The sequence below is a fragment of the Ctenopharyngodon idella genome, chromosome 24, assembly GCF_019924925.1.
Source record: "Ctenopharyngodon idella isolate HZGC_01 chromosome 24, HZGC01, whole genome shotgun sequence".
In the NCBI taxonomy this organism is placed as follows: Eukaryota; Metazoa; Chordata; class Actinopteri; order Cypriniformes; family Xenocyprididae; genus Ctenopharyngodon; species Ctenopharyngodon idella.
In genome coordinates, this window is record NC_067243.1 from 1,112,678 (window position 1) to 1,129,241 (window position 16,564).

Here is a 16,564-nt window from a genome sequence, read left to right on the forward strand (position 1 = left end):
ACTGGACTGCTGCTGAGTGGTCCAAAGTTATGTTCTCTGATGGAAGTAAATTTTGCATTTCCTTTGGAAATCAGGGTCCCAGAGTCTGGAGGAAGAGAGGAGAGGCACACAATCCACGTTGCTTGAGGTCCAGTGTAAAGTTTCCACAGTCAGTGATGGTTTGGGATGCCATGTCATCTGCTGGTGTTGGTCCGCTGTGTTTTCTGAGGTCCAAGGTCAACGCAGCCGTATACCAGGAAGTTTTAGAGCACTTCATGCTTCCTGCTGCTGACCAACTTTATGGAGATGCAGATTCCATTTTCCAACAGGACTTGGCACCTGCACACAGTGCTAAAGCTACCAGTACCTGGTTTAAGGACCATGGTATCCCTGTTCTTAATTGGCCAGCAAACTCGCCTGACCTTAACCCCATAGAAAATCTATGGGGTATTGCGAAGAGGAAGATGCGATATGCCAGACCCAACAATGCAGAAGAGCTGAAGGCCACTATCAGAGCAACCTGGGCTCTTATAACACCTGAGCAGTGCCACAGACTGATCGACTCCATGCCATGCCGCATTGCTGCAGTAATTCAGGCAAAAGGAGCCCCAACTAAGTACTGAGTGCTGTACATGCTCATACTTTTCATGTTCATACTTTTCAGTTGGCTAAGATTTCTAAAAATCCTTTCTTTGTATTGGTCTTAAGTGATATTCTAATTTTCTGAAATACTGAATTTGGGATTTTCCTCAGTTGTCAGTTATAATCATCAAAAAAAAAATTAAAAGAAATAAACATTTAAAATATATCAGTCTGTGTGTAATGAATGAATATAATATACAAGTTTCACTTTTTGAATGGAATTAGTGAAATAAATCAACTTTTTGATGATATTCTAATTATATGACCAGCACCTGTGTGTGTATATATATATTTATTATTTAAACATAAATATTAAATAGGCTACGTTTTCTTTAACCCTGTTCAACGATCGCGCCGGCGTGTCATGATGGATTTTTTCTTAATGACAGCGGAAGCAACTCGGTCATTTTTGCCCATACAGATTAGTGTAAGACAACTATTTTGCACATCAAGTTCGTACAGGGCCTCGCACCCCCCTTGCGACGGGCCTGGTTATAGTCTTACTAGTGTGCAGGTGGGGGTGGGGGTGTCTATTTTGCTCTCTTGACATTTTAGAGCGTCACCCCTTCATTGCTGTGCACTTTTTTTTCTGCACAGTGGTTGATTTGTAGTTTGTAACACCAAAAGATGCCTTGAGTTTTTGTATTTTTTCATATTTTACATTAATTTCCTATGGCTGTCATTTTTAACCATGAAGGAACCAAGTGTGACTTTTTTCCTGACCCTTTAACATATCCGATTCACGTCCAAGATTTTTGTGTTTACATAGCTAATGCAACTAAAGTCACCAAGTGTCATCCCACATTAACACGTTAATCAAATTAATTAGTTTTGTAATTAAAATGTTTATTTTGTAATTAGTATATGTGCTTGTGTGTGTAGTTTATATGCGTTTCATCTAAGATTGAAAGTCTGTTTACATTATATTACTCTGATTGATTGGCGTAGGGCTCCACTTAGGACAAGATAAGAGCGCATAAGTGAAGTACAGCCTGATGCACTGATGCACTGTTTTATACACATCTTAAGAGATATGGTGGACATTCATAGGCTTATTAAATTTGCATTATTTTCCTATGTTTTGTACATCATGAAAATCTATAAGGCTTTAGTTGTATGTGGGATATATATGACATATAGGATTGAAAATCCATAAATATTATACAATTTGTATATGCAGTTTTTGCAGCATATATGTCTTTTATAATATTCTATTGGAACATATTGTCAGGGACACAGACAGAGGTAGACAGGTAAGTGCAAAACAGGTGTTTATTTAAACAGAGGCATGGACACTGGCAAACAGTGAATGCAGGTGAGTCAATGAACAAGCACTTTGGAACAGTCACTTAGCTGGTGGATTAATAAAAGAATGTCTCTGTAGGTGAAGGATCAACGGGGAACAGAGAGCAAAAGACGGATGGAAGACGATACGGGAATCTCAGGTGAGTAACAGGTAAGGAGTCCATTGACGAGACCAGGAGTGAACATGGGGCTTATGTAGTGGTGTGCTGATGAGTGTTAACAATGGTGATAGCTTGCAGGTGCAGGTGATCGGTGAGTGAGTGCAGGTGAGGAACCAGAGGGATGCTGGGAAATGGAGTCCAGGGAAGGTGAGACAGACGGTGACTGTGACAGTACTCCCCCCTCCCGGTAGGCATGTCCTCGCGCCGTAGATGGAACAACCAGGGAGAGTGAGAGAGAGAGAGAGAACACAGTCCACTTCAACACAAGACATGTCCCCAGGCCCACTGAGCCACTGAGCCAGAAACTGCTCTCCATTTGCCCCCGAAACAAATAAATAAATAAAATAATTTGTTATTATTTACCAGTCAGTGGACGAGCGTACAGGACAAGATTACAAAAAGAAATGAACAAGTGTCCATGGCCACCTTGTTATTGTTCTCGTAAGGACAGTGAGGATCATCATAAACTTTATCCCGTCGTTGAGCTGAAGGAATGGAGACGGAAGCCATTGCCTTCCCGCTGCAGAGTATATCTTCTCTGAAGGAACTGACAAAATCTTCCGCCTTTTGAGGAGAGTCGAACATCATCTGCTCACCTTTGTGCTGTAGTTTAATTGCCGCCGGATAGATGAGGAAGGCCTGGAGACGAGTGCTTTCATCTTCAAGACTGGATTAAAGCTCTTTCTCTTGGTAGTTGTGGCTCTCCAGGTTTCTGTAAGGCTAAACGATCACCATCATACACTCCACTGCTGGTTTTACAGTTTATTCTGACTTCTTGTCCTGGTTGAACTGCTGTTATTGATGGACTCTGAGTTACAGTGATCTGTCCTCTACATTCTGAAAGAAAGGAAAAAGAAAAGAAAGTTAAATATATTTCACATTTTAAAAGAAATTATGAATCATTATGAATATTTTACCACAAACCTTGAGCAAACAGTGTGAGAGTCCAGATGAAGAAGGTGATTTTGTTCATTGTTGTTCTTTTGTCTTGTGTGATGATGAAGATTGTGTTCTGTTCTGCTCTCAGTCATGAAGTGTTAAACTCACAGCACTATAAACACTCTCAGAGCACTGAAGCATGTGTGACAATGCAAAGTGACTCTCTCTATTTAAATCATTATCCTGAAGACTGCAGCTCACTCTCAAAAGACATTTCAAAGACAATTCCCAAAAAAAACATTTCGTTGCATGGTATTCCAAGGAGAAGCAGGTTTGAAATTCATTGTCAATGTTTTTTTCTCTCACCCAGCATTCATATGTGGAGTCAATGGACCCCCTAAAGGGAACATGGGACAAACAAATATGAGATGGAAGGAATAACAATACTTTTGCGTTACCCCGAGAAATTTTGCGTTCGCTCACAAAACCTTCTGAGCTGTTTGCAGGCGAATGCAAAAGCATTGACTTATTTTTATTTTTTTCTCCCATCATATTTTTTTCCTTCACCATGTCCCTTTAGGGGCTCCAAAGAATTGACAAGCTTGAAATACATTGTTTATAAAGTCTGATTTAACTTCTTGTTTCTCATTGATAGTCTGCATAAAGGATTATAACAAAAAGACAAAAGTTGTATCTGTTATATTTTAATAAAATTCAACACCTGGGATATTAGGTGCCCAAAGTTGATGAAACACTCATAAATAAATGACAAAGAATAAGCATATTGTATCTTCTCTTCCCAAAGTCTTCAGAAGTGAATGACACCTGAAGCCAGACACATTCAATTTACAAATGGCCGAGCTGCTCTTATGTTAAAAACAAGGTGGATAAAGACTATAATGTTTGTCTCATTGGTTTAGTGTCCAAACCTGCTCCTGAAGGGCCTGTAGAGTTCAGCTCCACGTCTACACTATCACAGACTTGTGCTGGAGGGGCGACAGATAAGAAAGTGGGACTCTAATGGCGACAAAGTCCACTTTCTGCTCTGACAATTCACCCATTCCTGAATTATGAGGGAAGTATATTAATATCACCTCCATACTTAATGCACTGGAGGAAGGTGACAGATAAGAGAGTGGGACGATAATGTCAACTCACCCTGCTGAAAAATCCAGCATAAATCAGCATGAATGCCATGTTGGTCCAGACTGGTTTAGTGCTGGTCTAACTGGTCAAGAAAAACTGTGCTGGTGTAGCTGGTCCACAGCACTCCTACTTCCCATGCTGGCCCTATCCACCTTATTCCTGACTAGCCTACTGCGTTTCAAATTATGGGTTGCACTTCCGGTTTGGGGAACTTCTGTTTAAAAAGACTGAAACGAATCATTTCAAATCATAAGGTTGCCCTACAAATAAAGCTTATCTGTCACTTTGACTGAATGAGCTGTCAATTTTTCTTTCATGTTTTATATTCAGACATCATGAGAATTACATAACGCTTGGTATTTTAACGTAACATGTTATAACGAATATCTATGGCAAGAGCTCTTTTCAGTCGCTGCTTTCTATCCTCGTGATTATTTTCTTTTGTCCCTTTGCATGCCGCTGTAATAGTATGAAAAAGGACAACATATACTGCACATTTGTGGTCTGTTCTCCCGATATAATGTACGATATATCCCTTTAATAATTCACTGGAATGAACGAAGAATCTCTCGTTTTTCTCCTCAAAGCCTCACGTCTCTTTCCAGGTTTGTTTTCACATTTAAATACAATTTATTATCTGTAAAAATGATGGAAATCACTTTGAAATAGTATCATGCAATGCTGAAGTTCATGGACATTTTTTATTAAGGCAACGTATATTACTCAATACAGATATATATCACTATAGTTATATTTAACCCGTCCGTTATTTCTGTGGAAAGAATCTTGCTTTTTCATGGCCTGTTGAAAGTACCTTTTTGATGCTTTTACACTTTTAAATGTCCTTTTAATGTTCGTTGGTTGAAGGGTGAGTAGAAAAATGTCATCTCATTGTACCCAGTTTAAAAAAAATAAAAAATAAAAAAAAAAGTATTATTGCTTTCATAGAGCGAGCCTTTCACTGACTGTTTACAGCTTAACGGAAGTTACACCCATAGTTCGCACAAAGCTTCATGGGGTGTAAGAATAAGGTGGATACCAAAATCTATTTAAAATACATTTATTTCAAACTAAGTATCCTTCAAATCCGTCAACATATTTATTGACATATCATTTAGAACTTACTGATATAAAATTATAATTAAACTTTTTTTGTAGTATTTATTTATTGCACAATGCACATTTCTTAAAGGGGTGGTTGATTATGATTTGACTTTTTTAACTTTAGTTAGTGTGTAATGTTGCTGTTTGAGCATAAACAACATCTGCAAAGTTACGATGCTCAAAGTTCAAAGCAAAGGGAGATATTTTCTTTTAAAGAATTCTGTTTAAGGACTACAACAAACGGCTGGTAGGGACTACAACGAGCTTCTTCCTGGATTGGTGACTAACCCTACAATTTACGTAAACCCCGCCCCTGAGAACACACAACAAAGGGGGAGAGGCCATGTTATTGCAATACAGTACATAACACAAATGAAATAGCATGTGATAAAAGCAAGGTGATAACATGACAAGGGTAACACTTTAGAAGTTGCTCTTAATTCATTGAAGAACAAGACCAGGGATAAATGCTTTCTAGCCAAAAATCTGAAGAAACCGAAGAGAGCAGAGGTTAACTTTTGCCCTGCTAATCCAACTGGAGAAACAGATGAAAGCCTTGAAAAATGATGTGAGCTACTGACTGATTTCGGATCAGTAGTAAAAGAAAAGTTGTCCAAAAGGCTCGCCTACACAAGGAGAAATGTGGTACAGAACAGTCCAGTTTTTTGAGGACTGCACTTTTTCAGATTGAAGAGGTAAGGTCATATTTACTCTTCTCTCATTTACTCTTCATTTGTGCTACAGTTGATGCTCTCCTCATCATGTGTTATAGGGATACTCCACACAAAAAGGAAAATTCTTGCATTTACTCACTCATGTCATCCCATATGTAAATGTCTTTCTTTCTTCAGAGGAACACAAACATTTTTAAAGAAATAATTCCTCTCTGTGAGTCCATATAATGCAAGTGGATGGGACCTCTAGAGTTGATAAAGGTCATTTCTGTTGAAAAGGTAGAAACTACTGCTACAACCACACAAAACCAACACAATGGTAATTCCCAGTTAATGAATCAATGTCTTTTGAAGCTAAATCAACTGCGGATCTATAGATTTCCATCATGATTTTGTGTGGTTGTAGAAGTGTTTCTACCTTTTCAGATAGATGTGGAGGGGGCGGGTTTTAATTGTGCTCTTGTTTGGTGGAATATAAAAGCGTCAGTATTGACATTATGCAGAAGTGCGTCTGCCTAGCGTCAGTGACGGAGTTACAGGATTTCCGTGTGAATGTCCGAGAGGTAGGAGTATTCAGCCATGATGTGGGCTGTTTGTTTGTGCCATGCAGGGTTACATTATTTCATTGTAGTGTGGATTGAGGAGCATTTGTGGGATGCTTTTAGTGATGGCTGTTTCCATGGAAATGCATTCTATCTACCATGGAGTTCCCTGTGTTATGGGAGTCGCCATTTGACAGACATTTCTACTATGGGTTTGGTTGCTTATTAGTGACCTAGCTAGTGATCCTTACTCTTGGAGTGTGTTGTATTTACACAGTTAATGTCTGAGCCAATGCAAGAGATGTTGCAGCGGTCTTTGGTTTCCCTTTAAACTGCTGCTTGGATGTCTGCCGTTCATGTTTGCTTCACCATAGATGACTGCTTGGACATCGAACTGTGTTCTCGTGGCCGTTATATTGTTTCTGGGACCAATCTTTGGAGCTGTGTGAGATACACCTGGTGCTTTACTCCTAATTTTGAACGTTCGTATGTATCAACTCAAATCAAAGTCTTGAGGGGGTGTACAGCGGGCAGTTATCCACCAGTGAGTTTTTTGTTTTTTTTGTTTTTCTCAGTCTTTTGGGATTGATTTGTTTTTTCTTGTTCTAACTGTATTGTGATCGATTTGTTAATTTGTGTTCTTTTTTGTATTTAGTTATTTTGAATTTTCTTGTGGTTCATTTAGTTTGTAAACCAGGTTGCTCCTGCTGTCGGACGCAGCGCCCCATTGACTGCATAGAACAGGTTCGGTTGTTGTTGTGTTTTTGTTTGTTTTTTGGAGGCACATGTCGAGCTGATTAAAGTATTTTACAGATATATGTACAAATATTGTGTAAAGTGTGTGTTTGTTTGTGTTTTACTTTGTGTTTAATTTCCCCTTCGGAATTGGATGGCCAGCGCTGTAGGAGGATCCAATGCCCTGTTCGCCTTGACACGTTCAAGACCTGATTGATCTTTGTGGGTCTAAATGCAGTGAATTTTGGCCTTCACTCTGTAACTGAAGGTATTTTCACATGTAACGTGTCAGTCATGGTCTCGGCTGGAAAGAGATTGACGGATCTGAACGGACACAATCAATGTCTTGATGGTGCCTGGGAGTTTCAATGTTTACACATTTAGGGGAAATAAACCTATGAATGGCATACTAAGAGTAGTCAATGAACAATAAACTGGGTTAAGAGAATGTATTTAAATCTTATATATTACATTTACCTTTAAAGTGTTTAGAAACTTTGTTAAACATTGTCATTGTGTTGTTTGTGATCCTCCATCAGCAGCTGCAGTATCTCTCAGCTGTATCAGTGCATCACTGTGACGTCTGACTGAGCGAGGTTTTTGTACCACTCTTTATCACTGTGTGAACACCCAGTTACTGTTGATGCTGTGTTCACTCAGACAGTAATAATCTCCTGTATCTTCAGTCTGGACTCCACTGATGGTCAGAGTGAAATCACTGCCATAGTTAGATCCACTGCCACTGAATCTAGATGGAGTTCCTGACTGAAGGCTTCTTATGTAATAAATGAGGAGTTTAGGAGCTTCTCCAGGTTTCTGCTGATACCAGGACACACAGTCATTACAGCCAGAAATCGGCTGACTGGTTTTACAGCTGATTGTAACAGTTTCTCCTTGTTTGATGGATTTTATTGTTGGATTCTGAGTCACTGTCACTTGTCCCCAGCTCTCTGAAATTAACATATTTTAGTCATTAATGGTTATTGGACTGTAAATGTGTCACATCCATGCCTTCCCGGACTCCGTTTCCCAGTATCCTCCTTGTTCCACTCCTGTTTTCACTTCCCTCATCAGCCTTCCCGCCATTTCCCTGGATTCCCTGCACCTGTTGTCTTTGTCAGCACTCCCTTTAAGTTGGACTCACTCCCTGCACTCCTTTGTCAGTTCTAACGTTATCCTAAATGTGTATGGTTGTGTTTCTTGCTCCTTCGTTGATTAAATACCCTTATTATTGTGGATTTCCGTATTCGCCTCGTCTCTACTACACCAACACGTAACAGAAGAACTGACCAAACCGCTGGAAATCTACATTTCAAGATGGGCTTATTCTTCATCTCCGAGATCCCTGTGTCTCCCGTGCCTCCAAAGCCAGCTACAGCGTCGGATCGGTGTGGGTGCAGGCAGGGTGGTCGCTCGCTGGAGAGGTATGTGGAGGAGTTTGTCGAGCTTGCTTATTTGGCGAATTGGCCAGATGCCTGTTTGAACGCCTGTTTTCTGGCGGGGCTGGACGAGGACACGATCCGTTTTAAAGAACCTGCCTGCTATTTTTCCCTAGTTGAAGCAATTAATCTGATTTTGTTCCTAAATTGTTCTCAATGACAAAATCAGGAGGTTCTTGATAAGTCGTGTGATCCTCGTCCAGTTTCCTCAGAAACACCGGCGGCCTGGCCAGCTCGCCAATCGCCGCTTCCCTCCGCCTGCCCCTCCAGTGAGCATTCCCCTGGTGTCCTGCCGGACCCAAAACCCCAGAAGGCCGAAGAAAGATCCTCTGCTGGGCCTAAACAGCCCCAATCTCCTGAGTTTTCTAACGCCAAGCAGCCCAAAACACCAATAATTGTGGAAGAAGAATGGTTGATAGACTTTTGGACTGAAATTACTCCAAGTCCCCTCTTCCACGCTCCATACTTCCACGAGCTCGATCCATGTTCCCATGAGCCCTCTCCCGCTGCCAACGAGCCCGCTCCAGCAGCCCCAGGGCCCGCTCCAGCAGCCCCAGGGCCCGCTCCAGCAGCCCCAGGGCCCGCTCCAGCAGCCCCAGGGCCCGCTCCAGCAGCCCCAGGGCCCGCTCCAGCAGGCTGTACCCCTGAGCATGTGTATGGTTGTGTTTCTTGCTCCTTCGTTGATTAAATACCCTTATTATTGTGGATTTCCGTATTCGCCTCGTCTCTACTACACCAACACGTAACAAAATGAGATGTGGTTGTTTATTTTGCAAGATATTTATACAAGATATTTACCCTGAATGCAGAGAGTCAGAGTCCAGATGAAGAAGGTGATTGTGTTCATTGTTGTTCTTTTGTCTTGTGTGACGATGAAGATTGTGTTCTGTTCTGCTCTCAGTCATGAAGTGTTAAACTCACAGCACTATAAACACTCTCAGAGCACTGAAGCATGTGTGACAATGCAAAGAAGTGGGCAGGATTTACAACAGCGTGTGCTGCTAACAAACTAATAAACTCTCTACATATAAGATTTGGTATTTCAGTGGTCTACTTTAGACATTCTACTGACTGTAACTTTACAACTACATGTCAACTTATTCTACTTACCCGAATCCAAACCTAACAGTCTACTAATACAGGTGCTGGTCATATAATTAGAATATCATCAAAAAGTTGATTTATTTCACTAATTCCATTCAAAAAGTGAAACTTGTATATTATATTCATTCATTACACACAGACTGATATATTTCAAATGTTTATTTCTTTTAATTTTGATGATTATAACTGACAACTAAGGAAAATCCCAAATTCAGTGTCTCAGAAAATTAGAATATTATTTAACCCTCTACCGCGTGGTGTTGCCATATGGCAACATACTCTTTGCGTTCATTTCCTTGCCACTGTTTCTTGAAGAGAACATTCTCGTTTTTTTTTTGTTGGTAAGAGAAGACCTTAGTTTAGCCAATGATGTGCTTTGGTTAAGTCACATGACATGCAATTTTTTTCTGTGGCGTGATTTCTGTCAGACTGCCGTCTCTTGTCGGTAGTTGCTGAAAGCAAACTAAAACGTCAGTAACAAACAAGGACCCGCCCATGTCACATTCACAAAAAAATTGGTAACATCATCTCAGGTAAGTTATGATGACATATTCACCACTCAAAAAAGTTTTTATGAAAATGTTTTTTGGTAAATCGATAAAATGTCTGTGTTGCCATATGGCAACACTGTGCAATAATGGAATGACATTATTGTAATAGGTTAGCTAGCTAGCAAAGGTCAGCTGCAGTCTGTTAAGTTGTAACAATAACAATATTAATGCTAGTGATATAATGTTGATTAGTTGTATGTTAAGGACTGCCATGGCATTTGTATTATGGATTAAATCAACATCGGAGACCTGCCTGCTCACCACCACAGCCAGTACTACTGGCCCAGACCTACCACTGGTCTACCATGGTGTCTCAAAAAGGCAGGTGCAAGTGGCTGTAAGTGTATTGTTAGGGTGAAGTGCACCAAATGTGATGTGTACCTGTGCCTCACCTCTTAAAAAAATGCTTTTTGAAGTTTTGTACAGAAAAAAAGGTGAGGTTTCAAGGATTATGGGGGGTTCATGTTCATAATCTTCCTCTCATAAGATTGCATAATGTTGAATTTTCATGAACTGCAATGTTTTTGGTGTTATGTCAATGTTTTATGATACATGATGAACAGTATTATATTTATTTTTAACTGTCTAAATTTGCAATTTAAGTAATATTCATGAAAAACGTAATGAAATTCAAAGAATATAAAGCATTATCCAGCAAAAGAGAATGGAATAAATAAAAGCACAAGATGTTGAAAAATATGTATAAGGTGTTGTTTATAATTACTGCTAAAGCTTATAACAGCACCAGTTGATTCAATACAAACAACATTTCTGAGGAAAAATATTAACTATATACACTTACACTTATTCTAAGTTATTTCCAATATTGTACATTGTTGCCATATGGCAACATATAATAACGTACCTTAAAATAATATTTTTTTTCCAAAATTTTTTTTTACAGCACTTCAAGTTAAGCCATTATAAGAAAAGAAAAAGAGTCAAATATTTTTCTTCTATAGATTTATCATAATGCGTGTGGTAGAGGGTTAATACTTAGTTGGGGCTCCTTTTGCCTGAATTACTGCAGCAATGCGGCGTGGCATGGAGTCAATCAGTCTGTGGCACTGCTCAGGTGTTATAAGAGCCCAGGTTGCTCTGATAGTGGCCTTCAGCTCTTCTGCATTGTTGGGTCTGGCATATCGCATCTTCCTCTTCACAATACCCCATAGATTTTCTATGGGGTTAAGATCAGGCAAGTTTGCTGGCCAATTAAGAACAGGGATACCATGGTCCTTAAACCAGGTACTGGTAGCTTTGGCACTGTGTGCAGGTGCCAAGTCCTGTTGGAAAATGAAATCTGCATCTCCATAAAGTTGGTCAGCAGCAGGAAGCATGAAGTGCTCTAAAACTTCCTGGTATACGGCTGCGTTGACCTTGGACCTCAGAAAACACAGTGGACCAACACCAGCAGATGACATGGCACCCCAAACCATCACTGACTGTGGAAACTTTACACTGGACCTCAAGCAACATGGATTGTGTGCCTCTCCTCTCTTCCTCCAGACTCTGGGACCCTGATTTCCAAAGGAAATGCAAAATTTACTTTCATCAGAGAACATAACTTTGGACCACTCAGCAGCAGTCCAGTCCTTTTTGTCTTTAGCCCAGGCGAGACACTTCTGACGCTGTCTGTTGTTCAAGAGTGGCTTGACACAAGGAATGCGACAGCTGAAACCCATGTCTTGCATACGTCTGTGCGTAGTGGTTCTTGAAGCACTGACTCCAGCTGCAGTCCACTCTTTGTGAATCTCCCCCACATTTTTGAATGGGTTTTGTTTCACAATCCTCTCCAGGGTGCGGTTATCCCTATTGCTTGTACACTTTTTTCTACCACATCTTTTCCTTCCCTTCGCCTCTCTATTAATGTGCTTGGACACAGAGCTCTGTGAACAGCCAGCCTCTTTTGCAATGACCTTTTGTGTCTTGCCCTCCTTGTGCAAGGTGTCAATGGTCGTCTTTTGGACAACTGTCAAGTCAGCAGTCTTCCCCATGATTGTGTAGCCTACAGAACTAGACTGAGAGATCATTTAAAGGCCTTTGCAGGTGTTTTGAGTTAATTAGCTGATTAGAGTGTGGCACCAGGTGTCTTCAATTATGAACCTTTTCACAATATTCTAATTTTCTGAGATGCTGAATTTGGGATTTTCCTTAGTTGTCAGTTATAATCATCAAAATTAAAAGAAATAAACATTTGAAATATATCAGTCTGTGTGTAATGAATGAATATAACATACAAGTTTCGCTTTTTGAATGGAATGAAATAAATCAACTTTTGGATGATATTCTAATTATATGACCAGCACCTATGTATGTGTGTATATATATATATATATATATATATATATATATATATATATAAAAAATATTATTTTTTAATTTCATCTATGTTGATTATGAAAAGTGAAGAGCATGAGCTGTTATGGCCTTGTTGATCCGGAGCGTTGAGCTGAAGTTAGTGGAGTCATCGATGTAGTTTGTGGTGTAATCTGAAGAAAAGATTAACAAAACTGTTAATTCAGAGGAATCGGTGAGTTGTGGATTTATTTTCATATATGTGATGAATTATAACAGTGTGTCGTATTCCTATGTGTGTTAAAATGAAGTGATATGTTCATTGTAGGTGAAGTATGGCATACGTTGTAAATGAACGTTAAATGTTGGTGTGAAGAGTGAATACTGTTGAAACAGAGTTAAAAATGAGTTTTCTAAAAATGTTATCCTGTGTGTACAGGCCAGTTTTTGTTGTATGTGTCGAAGTTTTTCTGCTGTGATTTACATGCATGGTGTGGATTCATCAAGCCACGCTGATGTCAGATGCATTGTAGTGTCCCTGAGGAAAAAATCAATTCATTCACTGCTTTAGGAGAGGAAGAATTGTCTAAACTTGTTAAATCATCAAAATCAACAACATGTATGTTAGACCCTATACCGACTAAGCTATTGAAAGAAATGCTTCCAGAGGTCATAGATCCTCTTCTTAATATCGTCAATTCATCTTTATCACTAGGATACGTACCAAAAACTTTTAAGCTGGCTATTATTAAACCTCTTATTAAAAAAACACAACTTGATCCTAGAGAATTAGTCAATTATAGGCCGATCTCAAATCTCACTTTTCTGTCAAAAATACTAGAAAAGGCAGTATCATCACAATTATGTTCCTTTTAGAAAGAAATGGTATCTGTGAGGATTTCCAGTCAGGATTTAGACCGTACCATAGTACTGAGACTGCTCTCATTAGAGTTACTAATGATTTGCTCTTATCATCAGATTGTGGTTGTATCTCTCTATTAGTGTTACTGGATCTTAGTGCTGCATTTGACACTATTGATCACAATATTCTTTTAAATAGACTCGAAAATTATGTTGGCATTAGTGGAATTGCATTGTCATGGTTCAAATCATACTTATCTGACCGTTATCAGTTTGTAGTAGTAAACGAAGACATGTCATATCGATCACAAGTTCAATATGGAGTACCACAAGGCTCAGTACTAGGACCGTTGCTGTTCACTCTGTACATGCTACCCTTGGGAGATATCATTAGGAAGCATGTCATTAGTTTTCACTGTTACGCTGATGATACTCAGCTCTATATTTCTTCGCACCCTGACGAAACTTACCAATTCACAAAATTAACGGAATGCATAGCTGATATAAAAAATTGGATGACCAGTAATTTCCTACTACTAAATTCAGAAAAAACAGAGATTCTAATTTTAGGACCAAAAACTTCTTCACGTAATAACCTAGAATACTGTCTAACACTTGATGGCTGCTCTGTTAAGTCTTTGTTGTCAGTTAGGAACCTGGGTGTGCTCTTTGATACCAATCTTTCATTTGAAGGCCATGTTACTAGCATCTGTAAAACCGCATTCTTCCATCTTAAAAATATATCTAAACTACGACATATGCTCTCAATGACAAATGCAGAACAGTTAGTTCATGCGTTCATGACCTCAAGGCTAGATTACTGTAACGCTCTACTGGGTGGTTGTTCTGCTCGCCTGATAAATAAACTACAGCTCGTACAAAATGCAGCAGCTAGAGTTCTTACTAGAACCAGGAAGTATGACCATATTAGCCCAGTTCTGTCAACACTGCATTGGCTTCCTGTTAAACATCGTATAGATTTTAAAATCTTGCTAATTACTTACAAAGCACTAAATGGTTTAGCTCCCCAGTACCTGAGCGAGCTCCTGATTCATTATAGTCCTTCACGTCTATTGCGATCTCAGAATTCAGGCCAGCTGATAATACCTAGAATATCAAAATCAACTGCAGGCGGTAGATCCTTCTCCTATTTGGCACCTAAACTCTGGAACAATCTTCCTAGCATTGTTCGGGAAGCAGACACACTATGTCAGTTTAAATCTAGACTAAAAACGCATCTCTTTAACCTGGCATACACATAACACATTACCAATTTATATTTTCAAATCTGTTAAAGGATTATTAGGCTGCATAAATTAGGTCAGCTGGAGCCGGGAAAAATTCCTATAACATAACTTCCTATAACTCATTACATCAGAAGAAGAATGGCATCTACGCTAATATTAGTCTTTCTGTTTATCCCGAGGTTCACCGTAGTCAACCGGATCCGGGCCGTATCCAGGTGAGACCAAGGACCTGCACCTTGACACGACCACAACGCAGCCCTGACGTATCAGCAGAGATTGAGTCAACTAGATCATCCACTGTGAGGGCCTCATCGACACGACAGCCACGACACAGTTCCTCAACAACCGTCCATACCGGCGTGATCCTCAATACGATCCTCAATTGGATGGAACTGGAATAAATACTTTTAATGTTGCGATCCTATTGGACTTATGATAGCAACCTGAATTGTAACAAAGCACTGTTGGCCAGAGGAGAACTGGCCCCCCGACTAAGCCTGGTTTCTCCCAAGGTTTTTTTCTCCATTTTAACACCAATTTGCCACTCGTCTGCCACCTGATGTCACCTGATGGAGTTTGGGTTCCTTGCCGCTGTCGCCTCTGGCTTGCTTAGTTGGGGACACTTGACATTTGACTTGACATTTGATATTCAACAGTGCTTTGATCTGCCTGCATTGACACTATTCTTTAAGAGCTGCTGTGCAGCCAAATAATGTACCAGTTATCAATGTAAAGCTGCTTTGACACAATCTACATTGTAAAAAGCGCTATATAAATAAAGGTGACTTGACTTGACTTGACTTGATGGAAAAGAAAGGTGGCGAGTCCCCCAGACTGAATTTGAATCTTCTTATCTTCTTATCCACTTAGTGGTATCATCACTTTTCTCCTTTTAAACTCTGATGGATCGCTGTCTCTTTTTTTCACATATAAAAGTTTTACTAGAAGGGTAAATATGCCAAAAAGATTTTTTTCTATGGACTGTCTGGGTTACATTATTTTTTTGCATTATCATTATTTTTCTGTAACTCTGACTGCATGTGCTGAAAAAAAATTGAGAAATAATATTTTATAAAAACCTTTAAAATTGCCAGAGCAGTAAGATAACACCAGTGACAAAAACATGGCGGTCTTTAAATAAATGTACAAAAAAAAAAAATCATTAAGCTGTCATTTATGTGTATTCATAAAGTCAAAGGGTAATCTAATAATGTGGTCTAAGTTTAAATGTTAGAAAAAAAATACATTTTAAGACATCTTGCCATACCAAAAGTGGACGGTTCTGTAGAATGACCCTACAACTGGGTGATCACAGAATGAGTAGCAGTAGTAGTGTTCTGTCACACACAGACAGCCCAATCAATTCATCATAGAACAAAATTACCATCCAATCACAATTTGTTATCAGAGCCCATCCACTCGGAGACACGTTTAGTTGTATACTGTAAACCGCTATTTTTTTTTTTAGAGTGGATAAATCTGAAAAAGACACCCTTGTGTTTTTGTGTGTACAGCCAATCCGTATATTTAGTGAAACGATGGTGTCATCACCCCACATCTCAACCCTAGTCAGACATCGCTACGTCACGTAACAACAGCAACAACAATAACAATAGCGGATTACATGCTTGTGTTCGTGCTTGATAACTAAGTTTTAAGCGCAGCTTTGAATCAAGAATCTGTGTATTTAAACCCTGAGTTCTCCTCTGTTCCTGGTCTTCTATTGAAGTAATGTTTGTTTCATTAAAGGTATCTTCATTGTGCATTCTGCTCTTTTTGGATCGTTTATACATGCTAACTGTGACAATATCCTATATTTCTCATTCATTCTTTTATCATGTGCTGATATAACACTGTTTAAAGAAATATATTTCATGAGTTGTGAAAACTGCTACATTCC

General features: G+C 39.4%; 1 long non-coding RNA gene and 1 gene segment (V, D, J or C); both read right to left on the reverse strand.

Annotated features, from left to right (window-relative positions):
- LOC127506555 (Ig kappa chain V-III region MOPC 63-like) overlaps positions 1–9,468 on the reverse strand; it is a 76,390-nt gene extending 66,922 nt beyond the window's left edge. The window contains 2 exon segments of the V gene segment in view: positions 7,794–8,117; positions 9,405–9,468. Coding sequence covers positions 7,794–8,117; positions 9,405–9,453 — 373 coding nt within the window.
- On the reverse strand, positions 1,876–3,197 carry LOC127506577 (uncharacterized). The gene is made up of 2 exons (XR_007928040.1): positions 3,012–3,197; positions 1,876–2,924 (listed from the first exon to the last, which is right to left on the reverse strand). It is a non-coding gene; the product is annotated as an uncharacterized LOC127506577 (long non-coding RNA).
- Positions 9,469–16,564: the final 7,096 nt, after the last annotated feature.